General features: G+C 40.8%; 1 protein-coding gene and 1 long non-coding RNA gene across 3 annotated transcripts; one reads left to right on the top strand and one right to left on the bottom strand.

Annotated features, from left to right (window-relative positions):
* The first annotated feature begins 11 nt into the window (after positions 1-11).
* On the top strand, positions 12-17,374 carry ZFP28 (ZFP28 zinc finger protein). 2 transcript variants are annotated; one of them, XM_017865380.1, is made up of 8 exons: positions 12-336; positions 736-827; positions 8,338-8,464; positions 8,639-8,734; positions 9,786-9,949; positions 10,593-10,707; positions 11,052-11,147; positions 14,259-17,366. In XM_017865380.1, exons 1-8 carry the CDS (start codon positions 129-131, stop codon positions 15,965-15,967), a joined length of 2,607 nt encoding a protein of 868 aa, XP_017720869.1. In that variant the 5' UTR covers positions 12-128; the 3' UTR covers positions 15,968-17,366. The 2 variants fall into 2 exon arrangements, with proteins under 2 accessions (XP_017720869.1, XP_017720870.1); XM_017865381.1 differs by lacking the exon at positions 12-336 and adding an exon at positions 7,958-8,091 and having other exon boundaries at positions 14,259-17,374.
* LOC108524340 (uncharacterized) lies at positions 11,416-26,565 on the bottom strand. The gene is made up of 3 exons (XR_001884028.1): positions 26,476-26,565; positions 22,337-22,446; positions 11,416-11,529 (listed from the first exon to the last, which is right to left on the bottom strand). It is a non-coding gene; the product is annotated as an uncharacterized LOC108524340 (long non-coding RNA).
* Between the last annotated feature and the right edge of the window lie 164 nt (positions 26,566-26,729).

Here is a 26,729-nt window from a genome sequence, read left to right as displayed (position 1 = left end):
GGCCCCGTGGATGCCGGGGCTTGGGGGAGCGCGCGCGGTTCTGTGCGCTGGGCGTGGCGGGCGGGTGTGGCCATGGGTGTGGGTCTGTGAGGGACCGGCCGCGAGGGCGTCGCGCGGCCTCGGGTGACATGCGGGGGGCGGCGAGCGCGGGTGCTCGCGAGCCGACGCCGCTCCGGGGTAGAGGCGCCCCCCGCACAAAGCCCCAGGCGGGCCGAGGCCCGACGACAGGGACTCCAGCCACCTTGGCCCTCCCTGCCCGGGGAAGGCCGCGCTCAAGGAATGGCCTCGCAACCAAAGGCCAGCGAGGAGCGGCCACTACGGGGTCTGGGCACAGAGGTGAGAGTGACAGGTGTTTGGGGCCGGGCGGACAGGGACGAATTCATCTCGGGATGAGATCTGGGAGGGGGCTGGTCTCTCGGGGACCAGTTGCTGGAGAACTGTGTCCCTGGTCTTTGAAGCTGGTGGAGCGGGGGAATCTGAAGATTTGGAAGCTCAACTGACTCAGAGGGCCAAGCCGCGGTAAAAGGGTGTTGACTTTCCCAGGGTGACTCTAACTAGACACTTTTCCTGTTTTCGTGCTCTCAGGGAGAAAAAAAAAAACTATCTCTATGTTGTGGCAGTTCCTAGGAATGGGGTAATAACCTGATCCCACCTGCTCATGCAGGAAGGGACGTTTCTAGGCTGGTGATTTGGGACTGTGTAGACCTGGTCTCTAGCTACTCCCTTCTCTTCCAGCTCTGCCTTCCAGGGACACTGCTCTTCCCAAGGAGAGAAACCAGAAGCTGGAGGCTGCGGGGACAGGAATTGAACCTAAAGCCATGCCCCAGGTAAGTTGGCATTTCATCTTTCGTCTCTGAAATGCAGTCTTGCTTTTCGGGACTTAATGTTGTTTATTTCCTTGAAAGTTTTCAGTTTAAGAGACCTGTTTGGGTGCGGGTTTCTATTTCTTCACATTCTAGTGAAGTGATGGGCTACAGGGAAAAGCTTAAGCTGCCCAGGGCCTCCATGCCTGCTTCTTCTTCATTCCAGTCAGCCTTCATTCTTGATTGATGAAATGAGTCAGTCTCTCCCTTGTACCGCGTTTCTCAGAGGCACTCTGATGAAGGAAGTGTGCTCCTTGAGGAACACGGCAGACCCTTCTGCTATACGTGGTTTGTTCGGTGACCACTTTGTGCCAGCCACTGGACAATTCAATAGCTAAACCCCATTCCCTGCTCTGGAGCTCACAGCCTGTTGACCCAATGTCAAGGAAACAAGCAAGATTCTAGAATATGATCATCCTTGGGCCAAGTATTATGAGCGAGGACTACAAGGCGCTCCTGGCTTCCAGCCTCTTGTCTCGGAAGGGTAGGCGTATTTACCAAGGAGGTGAGTTTTGAGCCTTGCCTTGAAGGGAGAGAAGATGTTTGGGAGGCACAGTAAAGACAACATTTTAGGGAGAGGAGATGCAATATGAAAGGCTTTCTTTTTCCCACTTGACTTTGTGGCTTTAAAAAATGCCAATAAATAGTTGTGTTTGTTTCTGTTGGCTGTGTCCCATAAATATCATAGCTAGCTCATTAATAGATGAACCATTTCACTTCCACTGGGGCGTCAAAAAATGTATGTACAGATGATTCCGCTTCCGGCTGACCTGCCCAAACTGCTCTTAAGCGGGTTACTGTGATCTTCACATTACCAGATGCAGTGCTCAATTCTTAGTCTTTTTTGACCATCATTGGGATTTGAAATAGCTCAGAGGTTGGCAAACTTGTGCTGGATGAGGGCACAGCAGAAAGTATGTTAGGCTTTGAAAGTCTCTGTTGTGCCTACTCCTTTCTGCTCTGATAGAGCTCAAGTAGCCAAAGAATGAATGGATGGGCTGTGTTCCAGTAAAACTTTATTTACAAAAACAGGTGGCTGCCAATCCCTCAAATAGTTCATCCCTGTCCTTCAATAGGCTCCCTTTTTCCCTTGGCTACTAGGATCCCACACTCATCTGACTTTCATCTTCCTGACTTCTCAGTTTTTGCCACAGTTCTTACTCACCTCCCTGACCTGGAACAGAATGTGCCTCAGCACTCTGCTCCTGGCCCTTCCTTTGTTGTCTGCATGCTGTCTCCTGGGGATATTAGCCTGTTCCTTGTCTGTAAAACCTACTCACATGGTGCCTCCGCCCAAATTCACATTGTGAGCCCAAACCTCTCCTCTGAGCTGCGGGCCTGTGTATCCTGCTCCACTCCTCTGCCTGGGTGTCTAATAGGTAACTCAAGCCAGCCTGTCCAGACCCGAAGTCCTGAGAGTCTCCCATAAACCAGCTCCTCCCGCAGCTTGAGTCCTAGTCAGTGGCCGTTTCATCCTCTCAGTTACTCAGTCCAAAAACCTGTCATTATTGTCTCATTTCTTTCCGTCTCCTTCCGCATTTGGTCCTGTTGCAAATCCTGTCAGTTCTTTTTGCAAATTATGTGCAGAATCTGGCAGTTTTCATCTTATCTGTCACCACCAACAGGTCCAAGTCCTCCTATCTCTTACTGTCGGCTTCTTGACTGTGCTTCTGTGACCTCCTGCTTCTGCTCATGCTCCCCACAGCCCCTTCCCTATGAGCAGCCAGAAGGGTCTATTCAAACATGTCACCTTGTGTCACGCTTCGTAGGCAAGGATTTGGGGCAGTTTTGCCCCAATGTTTGATACAGAAAATATTTGGTGGATGAATGTTTGAATATAGTCTTAAAGTTCTCTTGTGGCCAGTGTTTTGATATTTAGTGTAGTGTTAGAATAGTCATTTTTATACCTGAAAATGTGCTTCGTCCCTGATTTTTTTTTTTTTTTTTGCTTTTTGCTTTTAGAGACAGGGTCTCACTCTGTCACCCACTCTGTCACACAGTCATAGCTAATCGCAGCCTCAAACTCCGGGCCTCAAGCAATCTTCCCATCTTGGCCTCCCAAGGAGCTGGAATTGTGGGTGTGAGCCACCATGCCCAGCCCCTGATTATTTTGTGTGAATACATTCCTAGAAGTTTTTCTTTCCTCATGGATTAAAGTTTCCTAAGCTTATGTGAAATCAGAATACTTCTAAAATTATTATTTTGGATAGAACAGCAGTGGTGCCTCAAAAGCTATAATTCTTTGAAAAAATGTACACTTCCATCAGGAGAAAATAGTTATTAATCAAATAAATGTTATTCAATGTTTTAAAAGTTAACTGAATTGAATTGAAACAAATCTTTTAAGCATATTTTTCTAGAAAGTACTTCCCTATTCATTTTTTCTATGAAATTTCAACGAAATTTTTCTGAAAGTGTAAAGTTGCTTTTATTTTTTGTTGGTTTGTTTCTTTTTTTTTTTTTTTTTTTTTTGAGACGGATCTCGGCTCTGTCGCCCGGCCTGGAGTGGCAGTGGCCGGGATCTCAGCTCACTGCAAGCTCCGCCTCCCGGGTTTACGCCATTCTTCCTGCCTCAGCTCCCGAAGTAGCTGGACTACAGGCGCCAGCCACCTCGCCGGCTAGCTTTTTTGTTTTTTTAGTAGGACGGGGTTTTCACCGTGTTAGCCAGGATGGTCTCGAACTCCCTGACCTCGTGATTCGCCCATCTCGGCCTCCAAAGTGCTGGGATTACAGGCTTGAGCCACACGCCCGCCCTTGTATTCTTTAATGTCTCTATCTTCCGTGTGTGTGTCTGGTGGTGTGTGTGTTTAATATATTATATATAATTATATAAGTAATTGTTGTATATAGTTATGTATATATGTAATATGTAATGACAGAATATATGTGTGTTTACATATATCATCTATAATTATATATAATAGTTTTATATATAAACACATGCATACACATTATATATAATGTATTATATATATATAAATTATACATATATATTATATATTATATATTACACCTATAAAATATTACATATATTATATACATATATTATATATTATATGTATATGTAGATATAGTTTTATATATGTATATATATATATAATTTTTTTTAAGGGATGGGAGTCTTGCTGTTTTTTCCCAACTGGAGTATATTGGCTATTTTCAGCACAATTATAGTGTGCTACAGCCTCAAACTCCTGGGCTCAAGGAATTCTCCTGCCTCAACCTTCTGAGTAGCTGGACCTATAGGCATGTGCCACCATACCCAGTTCATATGTATACTGAGTTAACTTACATCAGATGCCTACATCAGGAGTAGATTCTATGCCTGTGTAATGTTTTCTCTGTGGTATAGTGTAAAAATGTGAAACCCGTTTTGAAGTCTGCATATTTATGTTGCAGCAACAGGAATAAGAACAGGACCTGCACATTTGACAATGTTTTGTCTCCATCTAAATTAAGTAGGTTGATGAAGACATCAGTTAGGGAAAGTTCGTTTTATTTTTATCTGAAAACGTGTTTTCTACTGGAACTTTTTTCACTGTCAGGGTGAATGGATACTAAGTGTTACTGCTATTATCAGAGTGGAAAGTTCTAATAGAAGTAGAATGGCAAAGTGGTCAAAGGTCATGGACTAGGTTCACATGCTAGCTCTAGCATCTAATCACTGCATAACCTTCAGGCAACTCAAATGACCACATTTTCTTCATCTATAAAATGAGGAAAATAATTAGACCTGCCTCAAGCAGTTCTTGTAAGGATTAAGTTGTGCATAGTGCCTGAAACAAGGTACGTGGCACACAGTAAGGACTTACTAGTGTTAGCTGGCAGCATCCTCATGTCATCATGACGGTTTTAGAAATTTACAGGCAAGACACTTAGGTGGCGTACTTTAAAAAAAAAGTGTGTAATATAGGACAGAACTGGGCAAATTATGGCCTATGGGCCAAATCCAGCCCACCACCACCTCCTTTTATGTGGCCCACAAGCTACAAATGAGTTTTACATTTTTCAGTGGTTGAAAAAAATCAAAAGAAGAATAGGTGAAAATCAAATGAAAGTCACATTTTGGCGTGCATAAAAAAAATTTTAGGCCGGGCGCGGTGGCTCAAGCCTGTAATCCCAGCACTTTGGGAGGCCGAGGCGGGTGGATCACGAGGTCAGGAGATCGAGACCCTCCTGGCTAACACGGTGAAACCCCGTCTCTACTAAAAAATACAAAAAACTAGCCGGGCGAGGTGGCGGGCGCCTGTAGTCCCAGCTACTCGGAGGCTGAGGCGGGAGAATGGCGGGAACCCGGGAGGCGAAGCTTGCAGTGAGCCGAGATCATGCCACTGCACTCCAGCCTGGGCGACAGAGCGAGACTCCTCCTCCAAAAAAAAAAAAAAAAAAAAAAAAATTTTATTGTAGCACAACATACTTGTTTATATATTATCTGTGATTGCTTTTGTGCTACCATGGCAAAATTGAAGAGTTGTGGCCGAGGCCATGTGGCCCACAAAGCCTAAAATATTTACTTTCTGGCTCTTTACAGAAACACTTTGCTGACACCTGAAGTGGAGGTTAAGAGCATGGACTGTGGAGTCAGACTCCTGGGTTCAAAACCCAGCTCTACAGTTGACTGACTGTGATCCTGGGCACGTTACAGCTCAGTATTTCCTCATCTGTAAAATGGGAATAGTAATAGTACTGACTATTAGGATCATTGTGAGGATTAAATAAGCTAATATAGAAGTATATAGAATAGTGTCTGAAGTGTTGTAAGTGCTTTCAGCTATTGTTATTGCTGTTATTTACAGGAAAAGACATTTTTAAAACAAAAGTCATTGATTCTGTACATAAAGAGCTGTCCGAAAGAAACAGAAAATGTCTTAGGAGGATGTATGTATGTTGCTAAAGTTGGGTTCCTCTACGTGATTAAATTGAAGGCATGTAGCAAACCAGTGATACAAAAGCAGATCACTAATGCATAAACAGGATCAGCCTGGGAAACTAGGATTGATTCTTCTTGGCAAGCAAATAAGTTCCTCTTCTTTTATGCCAAGGTGCTTCAACTTGCAAAATTATTGCTGAGAGCTGACCAGCATTTGTTTTAGACTAGCTTGCTCAGGTAGCCATATTAGTCTGTCTTTTGCTCAAGGACATTAAGCAGTTCTTGGCTGTTTCCTGCAAGTATTACCTCGTGGTTTACACGGCAGGGGGCCTTTCAGTCCCCAGCTTAGGAGATTTCTCCATCATGAGTTTACCATCGAGAGTATAGCTCTGCAGTTGACTGATTCAACTGCTTCTGCAGTTGATCTTCACTCAAATCAGGATGCCACTTACAAAACCCTTTTGACCTGTCTTTACACAATTCAGTTAAAAATGTCCTTAAAGTTTGGTAGCAGGTTGAAGAACATGTGATTGTATATTATTCAGCAGAAATTAAAACCTCAAAGGGACTTTTGTTTCTAGTAGAATAATGTGAATCTTTAAAAGGTTCAGCTCTTGGTTGGTGTTGTGGTTTGTTAAGTGAGGTATTTAAATTAGGTTATGTGTAGTCAGATGCAGCACGGTGAGGAACACTCAGAGCAGAATGGCAGAAAGATTGTGTATTACTCACAGATTCCAGAGAACAGTCACCAGCACACCTTGTGGGGCTTACTGGAGGGCCCCGGAGACATTCAAGACACACGTGCCCAGCCAAAGGGTGGGGACCAAGAGAGAGGGAGGGACCTGTGGGCTGGAGCCTTTATTGGGGTCCAGGGCATTATCTAGGTGTGTTTCCCAAGACAGGGTTGGCTTGGATACTTTGAAGGGAGCTCAAGGCTCAGTAAGGGAACTTGAAGGTTACATTATCAGGTTCACCAGGCTTCATGCAGACGTACAGTGGTCAGTTCATAGTATGGGGCCTTTTCTATCTAGAACATACAAATGGGGACTGGGCGAGGACTGCCTGAACACATATAGGTCAAGGGTGACAAGCAGAGGGAGCATCCCTATGAATGAGAGTTATGTCAGTCAGCATCATCATAAGTCATGTTCACTGCATGCTTCCATTGTGCCTTGCACGTTCTAAGTGCTGTGTATGTATTGCCTCATTTAATCCAAAACGTAATCTATAAGGTTGGTATCATTGCCTTTTCCATTTTATAGCTGGGGAACCGAGGCACAGAGGCATTAGGTAACCAAGTGAGGTTTCGTAATTCAGCTTTTAGGGTAGTCCAACTGTTTTGCATGTTCATTTCAGTTTAGACTTGGAAAATCCCACAGCTGCTAGTCATTTAAATCTGCCTTCTGTTAGCCACAGGTTCCTGGGATTAGAGTTGCAACTGAATAAATGTTTAAACTACATTGGAACGTATCAGAGTTGTAGGCTGAAACTGTAAACTACGCTGCATAAAAATCTGCCAGCAGGAGCTGAGCAGCCCATCTTGCCCGTCGGTCAGGAAAATCCTGCTCATGCCAAGCTGTTAGCAAACGTGCTCCTGATAGCTCCTCGTAATGCCGAGCTTCTTCAACACGGCACCTTTGTTCTTAAAGGCATTTCATTAATTTAAAACATTATAGTGTTTTCATTCTTATTACATATTCATTTTAGAAAAGAATATTGCTAGATTTTTTTAAATGAACCTCTACTGAACACTAACAGTAAAAATAGAAATTCTTAGAACCTAGTTTAGTCATGAATAATATTGATGCTTTGAGGTTCATCTTAAGTTTATTGCCCCATTCTTACACTGCTTCAGGCCACTCAAATGTCCCCATGTTGGACAGTGCTGTAGTACCTATTGTGCATAGAACAAGTTAGTCTTCGTTATTTATAGTTTTGAATTGATGTCAGGGGTTTTTCTTGCGGCTGCCTCCTTTCACCTCCACAAAACTGCAGGTTCTCCAAAGGCAGGGACTGTCTCCATATTTTTCTCTTTTCCCTGGAGTTTAAGAGAGAATGAGGCTAGCTGTATAATACCTAACTAGATCTCCAGAGTACTGAGTTTATAGTCTCTTACTCAAAATGAAGACAAGGACTCTTTAGACCCCTATATTAGTTTGTTAGGGCTGCCAGAACAAATACCACAGAGTGGGTGTCTTAAACAACAGAAATTTCTTTTCCCAAGGTTCTGGAGGCTGGAAGTCCAAGATCAAGGTGCCTGCAGGTTTGGTTTCTCCTGAAGCCTCTCTCGTTGGCTTGCAGACGGCCGTCTTCTCCCTGTGTCCTCACGTGGCCTTTTCCCTGTGCCTGCACACCGTGGTATCTCTTCCTCTTTTAATAAGGACACCAGTCAGATTGGGTTAGGGCCCCACCCATATGACCTCATTTAACCCTAATTACCTCTTTGAAGGCCCTGTCTCTAAATACAGTCACATTCAAAAGTACTGGGGAATAGGACTTTAACGTAGGAGTTTTGTCGGGGGACACATTTCTTTCTATAACAGCCCCCCAGTCATGTCGGGGCATGAGCACTGGTTGAGCAAGAACATGGTTATATCATTTCAGGGCTTGGTGACATTTGGGGATGTGGCCGTAGATTTCTCCCAAGAGGAGTGGCAGTGGCTGAACCCCAATCAGAGGAACTTGTACAGGAAGGTGATGTTGGAGAACTACAGGAACCTGGCATCGCTGGGTAAGGGCTCCCACCCCTTTTTCCACCCCTCACCCTACCCACTTCCTTGACTAAGAAGCCTTTCATGCCTTTATCACCAAGACCTGCACTGCCCTCTCGCGTCAAGCCAAGGGGACTGCATCTCAGTCTGGACAGCCACACAGTATGTGACCAGGTTGTTTTTCATGTGTCTAGGACTTTGTGTTTCTAAGCCCGATGTGATCTCCTCATTGGAACAAGGAAAAGAGCCTTGGACAGTGAAGAGAAAAATGACAAGAGCCTGGTGCCCAGGTGAGTGTGGGAGAACCAAGTAGGGTGAGGCCACTGCTGGTCACAGTTCAGCTGCCTCAGACACACAGCATCTTCAGCAGACTCTTCCTAAGCCTCTTGCAGTATCTGTTATTTATACTATTTGGGAATACAGAAATTTCAACTACAGCTTTATTTCCAGAACAGCAAATTATCAAGTAAGATAAGGAATTAGAATTATAGATTTCTTTCAGAGGTTTTATCCTAATAGGAAATGGTAACAGTTTCTAAAGAACTGAGAATCTTACAAGGTTTCTTTGTTCAATTCACATTTAAAGGAAACGCTTGCATTGACACCAGGACAAGTTACTGACAGTTATAAATTAAAGTGACTCATATGGGTCATCATATGGCATCAGAGAACAAGAATGTTTGTGTGAAGTTTCCAATTTAACATCATATGAAATCACATACTTCAAGCTACTTTAATGACTTAAAACTGTTTTTTCTTCCTGCAGATCCTTCATCTCTTGTTGAGACTAGTTAATTATGAAGACTTACATTTTTAAGGCCAGGATCTGGACTTTTATTAGTTAGCATTATAATAAAAAAAAAAAGGAGGTATGTAGAGATAGAGATGAAATTTTTGCTAGATGAAATGGAGAGTGAAGAACAGTTGACTTAAAGCTGAAATAAGGATCATATAGCAGTTTTTTTCTATAGCCTCCACTTTCTCTTTATATTAGACATTTTATCGTACTTTTTTGTGTGTGAGCTCCCTTATCTCTTGATTTTAATTGCTTTTCCAGTCTTCTGCTAAAAACATAATGTGAACTCTTGTTCAACTTTTAGGTGGGAAAGGTCTTATTGTGTCCTTTAGGACTATGGCTACACAAATTTAGGAATGTAGGGTTGGTTGAATATTGCTAGTAATACAAGAAAGCTTTCAAAACGATTTGCTTTTCATTTTCTTCCATAAAAATAAGTGACTATCATATGCTTTTTTGTGGCTTTTAATTTAATGGTTACATTTTGGAATTTTTCTTCATACTAACACGATAAAAGATATATTTGCCTTCTTTATATCTTTCAGACTTGAAGACTGTACGGAAGATCAAAGAGTTACCTCTCAAGAAGGACTTCTGTGAAGGAAAGCTATCCCAGGCAGTGATAACAGAGAGACTCACAAGCTGTAATCTGGAGTACTCTCTGTTACGGGAACACTGGGATTATGATGCTCTGTTTGACACACAGCCGGTAAGTCAGAAGACACATTTCAGGCAAGAGGAAGTATCCTTCATGAGGAAACTCTTCTTGAGGGAAGAGACCATGACTACAATAACTATAAAAGTTTTCATTTGAATACAATACTTCTTATAGACAGATTATCCCCTCAGAACAGAGTGTGCCTAATCTCAATACACATAAGAACAGTGGAGGGGGAAACTGAGTTGTAATGAATTACAAACAAATCTGTCAAGGTCAGAAATGTTTGACTTGCGATGAATGTAAGAAAGCTTTGAGTAGAATATCAACCCCTCCTTTTCATCAAAGATTTCATACAAGAGAAAAACTCTGTGGACTTGTTGAATAATTTGTATGAATATGGGAAAGACTTCCATCTGTGTTAAAAGGTTCATACTGTGTATAAGTTCATACTGTGTGTAAGTATGACAAATTCTCCATAGCAGAAAGTTTCTCCTATTTTTCTATGTTTTTTCCCAAACATATATGCTATAACTAAGCCCTATCATTATGTGACCTGGTGTACCAGAACTTAAGTTGCAGTTCTTGGTATGGAGTTGCCTTTTTTGCAGTGTGTGGACACAGTCCATCCCACTGGGACCAGGTGGGTTCATGAACATGGTTTGATTTAAAAAACGTGCTTTTACCATTGCAGGGCTTGGTGGCTATCAAAAACCTGGCTGTCGACTTCCCCCAGCATCTACACCCAGCTCAGAAGAATTTCTGTAAGAATGGGATATGGGAGAACCATAGTGACCTGGGATCAGCAGGTAAGGATGTCCTTCTCCCATATCTGAATCTATCATCGGGTACCTCCATTTTCAAACCGGTTTTGAATTATGGAGGAGGGAGGGGGTGTCTTCTGACGTGCTGGCCTGACTTTTCGTGCTGGCCTGACTTTTCGTTGTGGATTCCTAAGACAAGAATGTGGCATTTGTAGAGGTGAAAGGTGGTGTCTTTGTTATGCTTAGTGTTATCTTCCGTGTCTTTCGGATCCTCCTCACCTGTTTTTCTGCTTCTTTCAGCAGTAACACTCTTCTATCAAAAAGGAGTGCTTCTCAACCTTAGGATGCCAAGACTATTGGCCAAACCTCCTGTCTTTTCACTTTTGCAGGACATTGTGTGGCTAAGCCAGATTTAGTCTCTTTACTACAGCAAGAAAAGGAGCCCTGGATGGTGAAGCGAGAACTGACAGGAAGCCTGTTATCAGGTGAGTGCAGGAGAGCCTAGTGTGGAAAAGTCACTGTAAGAGAGAGCAGGGCTTTTACTAAAAAGGCTGCATCCTCACTAATATACAGTAGGAAACTTTACCAGGCTCTCCGGGTCTGGAAAGAAAATTGAACTCCAGGATTTCCAAATAATTCTTTCCTCCTCCTTTGCCCCCTTCTCCCCAGTAACTCCCATTTCCCTGCAGTTCCTTTTTTTCTTGACCACTGGGACATGTATCATCCACTCACTTCCTTAAATGAGGAACTGGGACGTGTATCATCCACTCACTTCCTTTTCCGGACCCTGATGCACTTTCGAGCTGACTTCCAAAGGTTTTCTCTTCTGTGGTTACATAGCCTATTGTTTTCATCATGCATCCATTCCTGTGAGAACCACAAATTGAAAGTTATGTGACTGAGCCACTCTGCTGAGTATTGGCAGGCGATTGGAAACGGAGAATTACACATAAATGTAAACCGTCAGTGAATTACTGTAATGGAAAGGATAAGACATGTTTATGGATAGCTTGCATGAAGTCGAGTTTGCAGAATTTCAAATAGGGCATTACAGAGACAAAGGAGATGTTGTTCCCAATGGCTTCTATGTTTTAGTAGGACAGGTGGGCAGAAGTTGAATTGCAAGAAGGCAGAAGTAAAGGATCTTTTCCTCTTGATACACAAGGGAAAGAAAGGAAACTTCCATAGAAATAATGGTTTGTAGAAAATGTAACTGTTTAGTTTGGCAAAAGAATAGAAAACCATTACCTTATCACAACATACACCTTAGACCCATTTAAGTTAGGATAAACACATTTTTCACATAGTAGAAATTATAGTGTATATTCAGTTATGCATTCACATGTTTTTCATGTGGATTCCACATTGTATGTCATTGCTCAGTTAGGTTGCTTTACATTTCTTAGTGTTAAAGATAGAATAGATTTTTCAAGTTAAGTGAAAACTACATATTTTGGGGATTGCTGTATTCCTGGATATGAGCACCTGCTGGGCCCCGAGAGTTGTTTGTTTTTGGTGACTAGCAACAATTACAACAATTAGTTGGATGAGTTTAATTGCATCTTGAAAGCATTGGTTATTTACATGAAAACTTGTGCTCATTATTTGTTGAAAGATTATACACTAAAATTATTCTTTTTTTATGAAAGAAATTGAACTTTTTTTGTAAATTTGGTTTTTCTCTTATCTTTTTGTAAAATGTCTGTCATTCACACCCAGTTCTCTTGTGTGTTATTTTCTTAACAGTCTCAGTGATTGCTATGTATATAAGCATACTAATTCTGTGATAATATATTGTCTCAAACTATTTTCACCTATGGCAATAAGAGTTTTATTTTAATTAGGTCTTTTAAAATTATGGCATGTAAAATTTTCAGTTTTTATATAGTTCAGTGTATTATTTCTAATGTGATTTATCCTATTTGTGTGCCTAACAACTTAACACATATAGTTCTACTTCATTTTTAATGACTATTTAGTATTATAACATACGAATATACATAATTTATTTAAATTATTTACTGCTGAGGATATTTAAACATTTAGGAGGTCTTCTCCAGTTTTTACCTATAATCAGCAGTGGTCCAGTTTGTACGTATCTTCTTGCTTACATGTCAGAATATTTCTTGAAGATATATGCTTGGAAATGAATTTGCATGGTCAAAGCATACATATTTTTAAAGTGTCATAGATATTTTGCTGTACCATTGGTAAAGAATATATGAGAATACTGTTTCTAGACATCATCACCAATATGGCTATTTTGTAGTTTAAAAAAAATTTTGCCAAGCTGCTAGATGAAAAATGTTTTATTTAATTTGCATTTCCCCAACTACTTATGATGTTGAGAGTATGTGCACTTAAATCTATTTAGAGTTTATACTCATTACTCACATTTCCATTGGTTGTATATTTTCCTGTATTTATGCAACATTGATATGAATGCTTTTTTTTTTATAAGTTTGATAAAATTTTCCCCCAATTTTCTGTGGTCTAGAAGTTTGCATATGGTATTTCTTACTAGATAGTAGCTTAACTTGGGAGTTATCTTCATTGATAGAAGCATGTACTTTGTTGATTTTTTCATTTGTTTCACTCCTAGATTTAAAAAAATGAATAGATGTCCCATTTGAATAATATAATATATTTATTTGACCTTCTGTAACTTATTATTTCTCTCTCCTGTATCCCCTTCCTTCCTTTTCGTTCTTTCCTTCTCATTTTTCCCTTCTTTCCTTACCTTTCTCTTATCTTCTGTATTTTGCTGTGTGGTCTGTTTTATTTTACATATTTTTTACATGTTTGTTTTATTTTACATATTTTTTACGTTTGTTTTATTTACATATTTTTATTATAAAAAAGGACACATAAAATTTAACCATTTTAAAGTGTACAATTCAGTGACAGTATATTATGTGAGGTGATATGTTAATCAGCTTGATTGTGGTAAACATTTCACCATGTATGAGCATATCAAAACATTTTATACCTTAAATATATGCAATTTCTATTTGTCAACTGTGCCTCAATAAAGCTGGAAAAATATTTATTGCCAAAAAAAGAGAAAATGCAAGGCTTCATTGTGGAATGGCCAGAGAACTGAGGATGTTTTCAGGCTTGTGGAAGTAACCAGGAAAATGTGAAAATTATTATTGTTTTTTGAGTCAGAGACTGGCTCTGTTGCCCAGGCTGGAGTGCAGTGGCCTGATCATAGTTTACTGCCACGTCAATCTCCTAGGCTCAAGCAATCCTCCTGCCTTTACCTCCTGAGTAGCTGGGACTACAAGCACATACTACCATGCCTGGCTAATTTTTAAAAAAGTTTTTTAGAGATAGGGTCTTGCTATGTTGTGGAGGCTGGTCTTGAACTCCTGGCCTCAAGTGATCTGCCTCAAGTGATCTGCCTCAGCCTCCCAAAGCACGGGGATTACTGGTGTAAGCCACTGTGCCTGGCCCTAAATGTAATAGTTTTTAGAGGTGTAAAATGTATGTTGATGAATTCACCAATCAGTGAATTAATTCACTAGTTTTCCTTTTGGCAGATTCCTTTTCCTAGCACATGAAAAGGAAATATGTGTTTTCTTGGTATTTTTCAGGCCAGCTATCTGTACGTGAGACCCAGGAATTATTTCCAAAGCAAGATTCATATGCTGAAGGAGAAACAGACAGAACCTCAAACACTAAACTTGAGTGTTCCAGTTTCAGAGAAAATTGGGATTCTGACTGTGTGTTTGGAAGGAAGCTTGCAGTAGGTCAAGAGACACAATTCAGGGAAGAGCCAATTACTCATAACAAAACCCTCTCTAAGGAAAGAGAACATACGTATAACAAATCTGGAAGATGGTTCCATTTGGACGTTTCAGAAGAGAAAGTTCATAATCGTGATTCAATTAAAAATTTTCAAAAAAGTTCAGTGGTAATAAAACAGACAGGCATCTATGCAGGAAAAAAGCTTTTCAAGTGTAATGAATGTAAGAAAACTTTTACCCAGAGCTCATCTCTTACTGTTCATCAGAGAATTCATACAGGAGAGAAACCTTATAAATGTAATGAGTGTGGAAAGGCCTTTAGTGATGGCTCGTCCTTTGCCCGACACCAGAGATGTCACACTGGCAAGAAGCCCTATGAGTGCATTGAGTGTGGGAAAGCTTTCATCCAGAACACATCCCTTATCCGTCACTGGAGATACTATCACACTGGGGAGAAACCCTTTGATTGCATCGATTGTGGGAAAGCCTTCAGTGACCACATAGGGCTTAATCAACACAGGAGAATTCATACTGGAGAGAAACCTTACAAATGTGATGTATGTCACAAATCTTTCAGGTATGGGTCCTCCCTTACTGTACATCAAAGGATTCATACTGGAGAAAAACCATATGAATGTGATGTTTGCAGAAAAGCCTTCAGCCATCATGCGTCACTCACTCAACATCAAAGAGTACATTCTGGAGAAAAGCCTTTTAAGTGTAAAGAGTGCGGAAAAGCTTTTAGGCAGAATATACACCTTGCCAGTCATTTAAGGATTCATACTGGGGAGAAGCCTTTTGAATGTGGGGAGTGTGGAAAATCCTTCAGCATCAGTTCTCAGCTTGCCACTCATCAGAGAATCCATACTGGAGAGAAGCCCTATGAATGTAAGGTTTGTAGTAAAGCGTTCACCCAGAAGGCTCACCTTGCACAGCATCAGAAAACCCATACAGGAGAGAAACCATATGAGTGCAAGGAATGTGGTAAAGCCTTCAGCCAGACCACACACCTCATTCAACATCAGAGAGTTCACACTGGTGAGAAACCCTATAAATGTATAGAATGTGGGAAGGCCTTTGGTGATAACTCATCCTGTACTCAACATCAAAGACTGCACACTGGCCAAAGACCTTATGAATGTATTGAGTGTGGAAAGGCATTCAAGACAAAATCCTCCCTTATTTGTCATCGCAGAAGTCATACTGGAGAAAAACCTTATGAATGTAGTGCGTGTGGCAAAGCCTTTAGTCATCGTCAATCCCTTAGTGTACATCAGAGAATTCATTCTGGAAAGAAACCATATGAATGTAAGGAATGTAGGAAAACCTTCATCCAAATTGGACACCTTAATCAACATAAGAGGGTTCATACTGGAGAGAGATCTTATAACTATAAGAAAAGCAGAAAAGTCTTCAGGCAAACTGCACACTTAGCTCATCATCAGCGAATTCATACTGGAGAGTCGTCAACATGCCCCTCCTTACCTTCCACGTCAAATCCTGTGGATCTGTTTCCCAAATTTCTCTGGAATCCATCCTCCCTCCCATCACCATAGCCTCAAGACATCATTTCTGTTTGAGTACTCCAGCAGTTTAAAACCCCATCTGCCTGCCCTTTTGTTTTCTTCTTGTCCCTTATTAGTTTGTTCTTCACATAAGTGTAAATGTAACTTATTCACTCTTGTAAAACTTATAGTTTCTTTAATTGGTTAACACGTGAGATGTGCTCAGCACAATGTCTGGTCCATATTAAGTGCTCAGTAAACTTAGCTCTTTTAAAAACTTTGTATTTGAACATTGAAAAGTTACAGTAGTCAGCTCTGATAAAAAATGATGCAGTAGGATGAGGGTAGGAAAAAGCACATTTTAGATCAGGAACAGCGTTCTCCAGTAGTGGGTGAGGTTTTGCCTTTGTTGGTTTAAAACTTGATTCTATAATGTCGAGTTAGTTTTGTGGCTTTCCATCTGACCCTGTGTGAATGTAAGGTGATGTGACCTTGTTGGTGAGAAAATTAAACTTTACATTTGACTTGATTTGTTTTAGAAAGTCTAGGGACCATGAATGAATAGGCCACCTGGGACAAATGAATTTAAAAAATCAGAAAAAAATGCAAGATTTATATGCATAAAGTTAAAACAACTGACATGTTACTCAAGAATTAGAAAACTTTGCAAGATTTGACCTGTTTAAAAATCACATTTATAAATGAACTGTATTAAAACTTTTAAGGAACCATTCATTGTGAGGTAAACTGATCCAGAGTAGGGGTCAGCAAACTATGACTCATGGCCACAGTCTCACTGACTGTTTTTGTATGGTCCGTGATCTAGAATTTTAAAAAAATTTAAGGGGTTGAAAAAAGTGAAAAGAATATTTTCAACATGAAAATTATATGAAATTTAAGATTTGGCGTTTGTAAATAAAGTTTGGTTGGCTTCAGCCACACATTGATTTATACCTTTACCTTTGTACTAGGCTACATACAGCAGCAGAGTTGAGCAGTTGTGACAGGAGACCATGTGGCCTGCAGAGCCCAAATATCTACTGTCTGATCCTACACCGAAAATGTATGTGATCCCTGCTATGGAGCAGAGGTTATCAGACTAAAGCTCATGGGCCAAATCCTGTCTGCTGCTTTAAATAAGAGTTTTATCAAACCATAGCCATGCTTACTTGTTAAGCTATTGACTATGGCTGATTTAGACAACTGTGACAGACTATATCGCTCGCAAAACTTCAAATATTTCCTATCCTTTAATAGGAAGTTTGCCAACCTCTGCTCTAGAGAAAAATGTATAAAAGATTCTAATTTTATGAGGGTAATACAACTCTCACATCAAAAACAAGAAAACAAATGATAAAGGAACTCATTTATCAATAGAGGTGAAAGGAAATTATTAACCTATATTGAAAAATAAAGATGTCAATAAAAGGAGAAATGATATTTTTCTAGAAAAAATAACATTGCTCAAATGTTTGTAAATTATAATTCAGTCCCAGTAAGATGTTTTTACTTTGACGGTAACAGGGAAGCATAATTAGGCAAGAATAGCAAGAATTTTTTTTTTTGAGATGAGTTTCACTGTGTTGCCCAGGCTGGAGTGCCAGTGGCACAATCTCAGCTCACTGCAACCTCCGCCTCCCAGGTTCAAGCAGTTCTCTGCCTCAGCCTCCGAGTAGCTGGGATTACAGGCACCTGCCACCATGCCCGGCTAATTTTTGTATTTTTAGTAGAGACGGGGTTTCACCACTTTGGCCAGGCTGGTCTTGAACTCCTGACCTCGTGATCCACCCTCCTTGGCCTCCCAAAGTGCTGAGATTACAGGTGTGAGCCACCATGCTCGGCCAAGAATTTTTTTTTTAAGAGATGGAGGCCTCACTCTATCATCCAGGCTGGAGTGGAGTGCAGTGCTAAGATCCTAGCTCACTGTAACCTTAAAATTTTTTTTTTGTATGGAGTGTGTGTCGTTTTGTTGCCCAGGCTGGTCTTGGGCTCCTTGCCTCAAGTGATTCTCCTGCCTCAGCCTTCCCTAAAATTTTTGAAGTAGATTTCTTTGCATATGAGATTTTGGTATATAATAGCAGTATTATTTCAATGTCGGGGAAATGATGTTTTGACAATTGTATCCACCCTCTCCAAGAAAAAAGAAGCACATTTACACCTTACAGAGAAATATGTCTATCATATTTGACATATCTAATCATAAAATAACATGTTAGAGGCAAATGTAGAAAAAGGGAACCTTTTATCAAGTAGGACATGGAGTCCTAGAAGCCATAAAGAAATCTGAGAACAAGTTGGGCTATGCAACGATCTAAAACTTCAGCATGGTGAAAGGCACCAAAAACTTGTAAAAGACAATTGAAGGCAAATGTATGCAATTTAGAGAAAACAACAGAATGCTGTTATATATACAGAGCAGTGGGGAACAACTGGCCATACACACTGGTAGGCAAATCACCCTGAAGAATCCAAATGAATAAAGAAAATTTGTGAAATTCTTAACCTCATTAATCAGAAGAATATTAATGAAACCACATTTTCCTGGGTCTTAGGTAGATTACAATACAAAATTTGGATAATATCCAGGAATGGTGTTACTGTGGGAAAACAGGTCCTTGATCATTATTAGCAGTGTCACTTCATCCCCTATCTCCTTGGATAGCATGACCTACCAACATTATAAATGTGAATTTTTTTCAAACAGTAATTCCAGATCTAGGAAGTTTATCTCATTGGAATAGACAGGTAGATATAAATAATGTTTTCTTGTAGAATTGTCTTAATTATGACAAATAGGAATTCAGTGCCCTGCCAAGTGGATTGATTAAACTGTAGTTATTCAGTACTGTGTTGTGCAGTTAGTAGAAAGCAGTTAAGCTCTACATATACTTCTGTGGAATGGCATCTACAACATATTTAATGAAATACGTGGTTTACAGAACCTTACATGTAAAATGATCTAGTCATAGAGTCAAAATTAATACTGAATATATATGTGTGTATGAACATACATACATATGCACAGCCTCAGCATATATGTTGAAATCTGGTTTTGTCTTTAACACACAGACTTTTCCTAGCATTTTGTGGGCCCTTTCCCTTTCTTCCTTCTGTATTGTTCTGGTGAACTGTCAGTGACATATGTTCCAATTAAGCCAACCAGATTCATTCTCTGTATTTTGATTGAAAGACACAGGGACAGGAACAGGGGCAATATTCAGCTTTATGAACCAGTATGGCCAAAGTGGATGTTCTGTTTTAGTCAATATCCATTTTGATTGGTGGGACATTTTTGTACCTGCTGTGAAGTATGTGGGATATGACCCCTAGGCTGGAATTCGTTTGAATTAAGTCATCCTTCAGCAGCAACCTAAGGATTCCTCCACCTGTCACTGAGATCCACTGGGATGATTCCTGCTTTCTCACATCGTGGATTTAAGTTCAGTTCTTTCAATCTGTGAACTACCTGGTATTCTAATATTTCTAATTTTAAGTTAGAGTCAAGTTCTTTGGTTCTCAAGCAAAGAGAGCTAGCCAATACAGAAATTTATACTACAGAATGATTACTAGGCTGTAGAGAAGCAGAGTGTTCAAGATGGATGTCGAGTGAGACAGAATCAAAGCACAGGTAAATTCCTAATCCGATTTTGTGCTGTGAAAGGATATTCATGATATAGCAGAATCCTAAGCCCATTGTGCACTAGGGGCTGGACAGCTCCTACCAAAAACAAAGGTATTGAGGAATACTACTCCCAAAAGTATATATGATACCTATTTATAATGAAATTGGGTAATTACAATTTCAAGGCTACTTGAAATTCTGGCCTTAAAGAATTGAATCAGTACCTGTATGTGTTGGCAAGAATCTCATACTCCTTCTAAGCATGGGGCTGCATTTGCTAAAAATCAAAGGCAGCAGTAGATGCGGTTATTTGCTCAATGATGATGCTTACTGAAGTCACAACCTTGCCACTTCTGTTAAGCACTTAGGGAAATATTGGAATGTGGATTATTGGGATGAGACTAACAAGAAGAATTCAAGGATCTTAGAAAACATCAACCCTCTCTGGACTCTCCCTCTCAACCCTTAAGCAACCTCCCCAATGATTCTACTTTCCATGTTTCCCTTGTGACTGGAAACTTCTTTCTGTCCCTCCCTTCTTCCCTCCCTCCCTTCCTTCCCTCTCTTCTTTTCTGTTTTTCCTTTTCTTTATTTTTCTTTCTCAGGGTCTTGCTACCCCCAAGCTGGAGGGCAGTGATGTAATCATGGCTTGCTGCCGCCTTTACCTCCTGGGCTCCAGCGTTCCTCCCACCTCGGCCTCTTGGAGTAGCTGGGACTATAGGCGTGTGCCACCACACCCAGAATTTTTAAATTTTTTGTGGATAGATGGTTGTGCCATGTTGCCCAGGCTGGTCTTGAACTCCTGGGCACAAGTGATCTGCCTGCCTCGGCCTTCTGAAGTGCTGGGATTACAGGTGTGAGACACCATACCCAGCCTGTGACTGAAAACTTGATTGTCCCTTTTCTCACATGGTCACCATTATTGCTTGGCTGGTAACCAAAATCAGAGCTTAATATGACCTGTAGTTTGAAACACAGGAAGTTAGGAAGGAGATTAACCTCACCCAGTAATATTTAATTTCCTTCATTATTGTTATAACATCAAAAATCTAGGGAACATTGTTGGAAGTGTATTTTGAGGGTTAGAAATTACTTTGCATAATATATATGGACTGAAAGAATTCAGAAGTTCATAATGCTGGATTGGATCATTTATGTCCATGCCCTTCACTCATCTGCAAGTTCCCCTATCAGGGCCCAATGGCATTCCCTCTATTTCCTCCTTTAGGTGTGGAGCGTTTTCATGAGTGATTACATTTGAAAAGGGTATCCGATTTCTGTAGAACTGTGGCATTTGTAGAGGCTGGATTACGTACGGGGCAATCATTAACTATGAGAAGAAAGCAAAAAGGTTGTAACAAACCTCAGAACTCTAAGAGTGTTCTGATTTCTGATATTTCCACTGTAATTAATAATTGATCCCCAGCGTTGAAACTGCACTAAGGTTTTATTTTAATTAAAAACACTCCATGGCATGGCATCCAAATCTCACACTGACTTAAATCAGTGGCAGGGGACTGGGTACTCCTGAATGACTGTAAAATTTTTATGAACAATTCCATGGGAATTTGAAAAAGACTTGCATTTATGCAGAGTGAGGGCTTATGGAAGAATTCCTATATAAGCGTAGCTTAGAACAAGGTCTATTGAGACCACAAATGCACACTGTGGCTATTTTCCCAGGTCCTGGGTGTGCATTTGTTAATGATATCTATGATGTGAGATGTGACCAGATGACACCAAAAGTTTGTGTCTTTTCTGTTGTCTGGAATTGATCCTGGGATGTGTCTGCCCAGGCACCTTTGCTTCCAGTTTTGTCTATCAGATGAATTTTCTTTATTGTGGTGTGAATAGAAGCAATATGCCACTTGGGGCTTGGTTTTTAAGAAAGGGATGTTCTGTCCAGATGGAAGAATCATCTTAATCATATGGAATGGCAAAGCTGAAAGACAGAACTCTGTGTCCCTAAATCACTATTTGGAGGAAAGCTCCCCAGTCATCGAGGAACACCAGCAATGGATTATTATATGAGTGAGAAATAAACTTATACTGTGTTAAGGTAATATTTGGATTTCAATTGTAATAGCAGCTACTATAATTCTGATCAATATAATACCTTTGACTAATGATAGAATTCCTATTTTCCCTCACTGAGTCATAGAGTAGGAACTGTGATGGTGTGTTAATTGCTTGTTGTTATAACAAATTATCCCCAAAGCTTAGTGGCTGAAAACAGATACATGTTCATTACATCAATTTCTGAGTAAGGAATCCAGGCACAGCTTAGTTGGGTGCCTGTGGCTTAAGGTCTCTCAGAAGGCTACAGTCTAGCTGTTGGCCAGTGCTGCAGTCATCTGAAGATTTCGTTAGAGGATAATCAGTTTTCAAGCTCAAGTAAGTGGGCAGGGCTCAGTTCCCCACAGGCTTTGGCTAGACATGTTTGTTCCTTTCCATGTGGGCCTCTCTGTAGGGCAGCTTACAATATGGCAAGTGGCTTCCTTGAAAGTGAGTGAGCAGGAGAGGATGCCCAAGATAGAAGATGAAGTCCTTTTGTAACCTAATATTAGAAGTGATATCCCCTCATCTTTGTATTTGGTTAATTAGGAATCACTAGGTTTAGCCTACCTTCAAGGGGAGGGGATTACAAAATAGTTTGATAAGAGGAGGTGGGGAACTTTGAGAGACATCATAATGGCTGTCCACCACAGTCTTCTGTCTGTCCCCACATCCCAGTGATTCACATCCCTTCCACGTGCAAAATACACTCACCCCTTCCAAGGCCCCTCTCAGAGACTCACCTCATTACACAATCACCTCAAAATCAATCATCTTGTCATCTAACATAGGTACAGGTGCTAATGAGGTCCACAAGATATACTTTCTTAAGTATGGGTATTGATCTGCAGACCTTTAAAGAAAATAAAGAACAAGTTATGTGTCTCCCTTCCTCCACCATCCCTAACCAACACAGTGGAGCCACTGCTCCATAGCAATTCTGAAATCTAGCCAGACAAATGTTTGGAAATTCCTTTATTAGGTCACAAGGCCTGGGATAATTATCCACCATCTGAACTCTAGGTTCTGCCCTCTGAATCATCCTTTTTTCCTGAAATGCATTTGCAGCTCAATAGTTTCTTAGCTTGCTTACTAGAGTTTTAGGAATCTAGTGGCGGCTCTTCATTTTATGGTGTCTCTGTCCCTCTCACTCCAGTTGGCAGAGTTTCTGCTGATTCTTCTGAAAATGTTGTGGGCTTCATGAGAACCTCATTGGGTTTCACTGCACAAGCCAAAAGCCACAGCCACAAATCTGAGATAAGCTTCTTAGAGGCCTAATTATTTGAATAAGAGTGTCTGTCAGGTCGCCTTAATCTCTTTACAGAGCCTCTGTGTGGTTAAATATACTCTGAAATACCAGCTTTGGTCTTTCTGAGGTTCTAGATTTTACAGACATGCCCTTAGTTGTTTATCTAGACCAGTTTTCCTAGCAGTAACTTGGATTTCATTTTTGCTTGGAAGCCCTTTCTTGCTTTTAGTATTGTTTGCCACCTACAGAGGTTAATAATTTTCAAAATCCTAATGTTCTCTTTGTTATTTCCTCAATTTATTTCTCTTCTTGTGCACGTTTCTGTAAGCAGCAAGAAAACAACAGCAACAGGACGTTCAACACATTGCTTGAAAATCTTAGCTAGGTCACCCAGTTCTTCTTCCTGCATTAGCTGCAAATAACAGGCTGCTAAACTTTCTGCCATTACATAACAAGGACCTTCTTTCCTCCAGTTTTTAATGTAGTATTTCTCACTATCCTTTTAGCCTTCACCAGCCCTTAAGACCCAAAATTTCTGGACAGTCCCTTTTCTATACAAGTATTTGACAAACTCCAAGCATCCCAACAAAGGCTTTAGCATTACCTGCCTCAGTGAGACAAGAGTTGGAGATTGAGTTCAACACAGTGAACTGCCTACTAAAAACAAAATTCAGACAGACTTTTTGTCTATAGAGACAACAGAGTCTCTACAGTGTGTTACTCATACAATAAGAATTATTAGATATGTGAAAACATAAGCCACATTCAAGAGAAAAAAGCAATACCAATCCTTAAACATTGGAATTCGCAAACAAGAATAATAAAGCCCCTATTATAATTATTCTGAATGATATAAAGGAAAATGGGCTATTAATGGATAAGCAGATGGGAATTTCAACAAATGAGTAAATCAATTTGAAAATGGGAATTCTAAAACTGAGAAATACAATGTCTGAAAGTAAAAATCCACTGGATAGGTTTAACAGGAAATTTGAGGTGGCAGAATAGTTAATGAAGTTGAATATAGATAGAAATTATTTAATCTGAAACAAAAAGGATTGAAAGAAATTAAAAGGACTGAATAGTGCTGGTGATAATGTCAAAAGGCGACTTATGATAATGCTTTGTGTTCTCTGATCTTCCTAGATCTGTGGTTTGGTGTTCGTTTTCTTGTTTTTAGAGACAAGGTCTTGCTTTGTTGCCCAGGATGGAGTGCAGTGGCAGGATAACGGCTCGCTCAAGTGATCCTCCCACCTCAGCTTCTCGAGTAGCTGGGACTACAAGTGCACAGCATCACACCCAGCTAATTTTTGTATTTTTTTAAAAGATGGGGTCTCACTGTGTTGCCCAGGCTGGTCTCAATCTCCTGGGCTCAAGCAATCCTCCCACCTTGGCCCCCCAAAATGCTGGTATTACAGGCATGAGCCACCACAGTGGCCCGGTGTATGCATTAACTTTAGAAAATTCTCAGTCATTATTCAAATATTTTCTCTCCTTTCTCTCTTCCCCTCCTGGTATTCCAGTTATGCATATATTTCACCTTTTGTAATTGTCCCATGGTTCTTGGATATTCTTTTCTTTTTCTTTTTTCATTCTTTTTTTTTCCTCTTTGTATTTCAGTTTGGGAAATTTCTATTAACATATCTTCAAGCTCACTCATTCATTTCTCAGAGTGTCTAGTCTACTGACGAGCTCATTAAAGGTAATCTTCATGTCTGTCACAATGGTTTTCAATTGCTAGGATTTCCTTTTGATTCCTTCTTACAGTTTGCATCTCTCTGCTTACATTACCCATCTGTTCTTGTATGTTGTCTACTTTTTCCAAGATGCTTCTCCTTCTGTGGGCTTCCCTAAGAACTCCTTCTTAAATAAAGTCCGTGCCTCGCAGCTTTCTCTGTTGTAATCTACTGTTATTGACCAGAGCCCCATTAGTGTGGCAGTGAGGTACAGTGGGGAGGGAAGCATTATATAATCTTATTATTAAATACCATTTTTCTAGTGGGCTTGAGTCCTTGGACTGTGATCTTCACAACCACTTCTTAGCCTTTTAAGAATCCTGCCTTACTGAGACAGACAGGCTATAGAGGGACTGGAGCTGGCCAACTGCCTCTCCCCAAGGTCCAACAAGACTCCAGTAAGTAGTTTTCCTTGGAGTGCAGGTGTTTATTATGGAGAATGCTTTGGGCTCCTCCCCTTGCCCAAAAATCTGAGATTTTTCCCCATTCTTCACTGAGGGAATTTGATAGGGTTTCTGGAGGTAAAATTTATGAAAGTGTGGGGGCCCATCTAAGATTAGGCCCCTAGGAGTTTTTAACTCACAAGTTAACCGACACTAACTTGTGGCTATTCGTCAAAATTATAAAATAAAAGTTTCTACCAGTTTATAGCTCCAGTGGCTTCTGCTTCAAGTAAGCTAACCTTGGCTGTAATTTTATGTAATTTTCTCTCTCAGGATTTTGGGGTGTCAGTTTCCTTTCTATCTTCAGTTCTCTGATGGATCTAAGAAAAGTTGATTTTCAGTTTGTTGAATGGTTTTGTTGTTGTGAGGATGGGAATGAAGGCTTCCGAGCTCTTTATATGCCAGAGCTAAAATGAGAATATTATCATTTTTATCCAATTCAGATAACCACAATAGTTACAAGCTCTAAGATGACATTTGCTGTTTCATAGAGAAAGTTATCTTCACAGCTACACTTGGCTTTATTATAGTGTTTATGATGTCTGATGTAAACTGGATCCAGGATTCCAGTCTAGATGTCACTGTGTGGCCTTGAGTGATTAAGTGTGACTGGGTGAGTTAATTTCTGGTGAGCCAGTATCTATGACACTGTGTCTTGGTCAGCTGCGGCTGCTAAAACAAAATATCATAGACTAAGTGACTTGACCAAGAGACTTTTATTTTTCACAGTTCTGAAGGCTGAGAAGTTAATGCTGGCACATTCAGTTATTGGTGAGGGCCCTGTTGGCTTGCAAATGGGTTACATCCTGCTGTGTCCTCACATGGCCTTTTCTTGGTGGTTGCGTAAACATGGAGACCCCTCCTTCCTCTTTTTTATGATGAGGTGCACTGACCTCATCATAAGGGCATCACCCTTATGACCAGTTACCTCCCCAAAGTCCCACCTCCTAACGTCATCACATTAGTTAGGGTTTCATTATATTAATTTTGGGAGGACACATTCAGCCCATAACATGTGTCATGGTGGGGCTGGCAATGCTAGATTTCGTGATTTCCTAAAATAAAATAAAATAAAAAGTACCTATTATGTGCTGTTTTAGTCACTGCGAATATAACCCTGAACGGGATGTAAGCTGTGTGCCTTCTTGGAACCCTCCTTCTAGCAGGGAGAGATAAAATGGGGTTGGGGGAATGAGGGGCGTACCATATATCAGAGAGCGGTAACTAGTATACATGAAATAAAACAAGTTCCATACGCGCACCATCAGAAAGTCACAAGTGTGCAAAGCAGACAACTCCAAATCTCTTCACTTTTCTATCCCGTAGGCCCCGCACGCGCCCCAAGCCCCGCCCTATCATGGTTTTCTCTCCTGAGGTAGCCGCTACGCCTTAGCCACTGCGTTTCAGTGCTGTCCCACTGCTCCTGCACACCCCACGCCTGCGACCATACCCACCACGGACCGGCGCTCCTGCGAGCTGGAAGTCAGTTCCCTTGCCCTGAGCCTGGCAGCTGCATCTGAACACTCGGAGCCTGGCCATGGCTTCCAGAAATCCCTGCGCCGTGATTCGCTTCAGTGAAGCGGCCTGTACTTCGGTGACCCAGACTCCGGGCTGAGAGGGATCCTAATCCAACCAGGAGGACCAGGAGAGGCCCAAAAGAGGACACAACGCAGTAACCGCCAGGCTTTGAGAGCAGCCGCTCCTCGCA

The sequence above is a fragment of the Rhinopithecus bieti genome, unplaced genomic scaffold (assembly GCF_001698545.2).
Source record: "Rhinopithecus bieti isolate Rb0 unplaced genomic scaffold, ASM169854v2 scaffold_81780, whole genome shotgun sequence".
In the NCBI taxonomy this organism is placed as follows: domain Eukaryota; kingdom Metazoa; phylum Chordata; class Mammalia; order Primates; family Cercopithecidae; genus Rhinopithecus; species Rhinopithecus bieti.
Note: the sequence above shows the minus strand (reverse complement) of the source record. Positions and strands in the feature narration are given on the sequence as shown.

Excerpts from the sequence above, each read along its gene's own strand:
- ZFP28 (XM_017865380.1), top strand. The coding sequence starts at position 129 with ATGCGGGGGGCGGCGAGCGCGGGTGCTCGCGAGCCGACGCCGCTCCGG. Across the intron at positions 828-8,337 it reads AACCTAAAGCCATGCCCCAG|GGCTTGGTGACATTTGGGGA; the intron begins GTAAGTTGGCAT and ends ATATCATTTCAG. Across the intron at positions 10,708-11,051 it reads TAGTGACCTGGGATCAGCAG|GACATTGTGTGGCTAAGCCA; the intron begins GTAAGGATGTCC and ends TCACTTTTGCAG.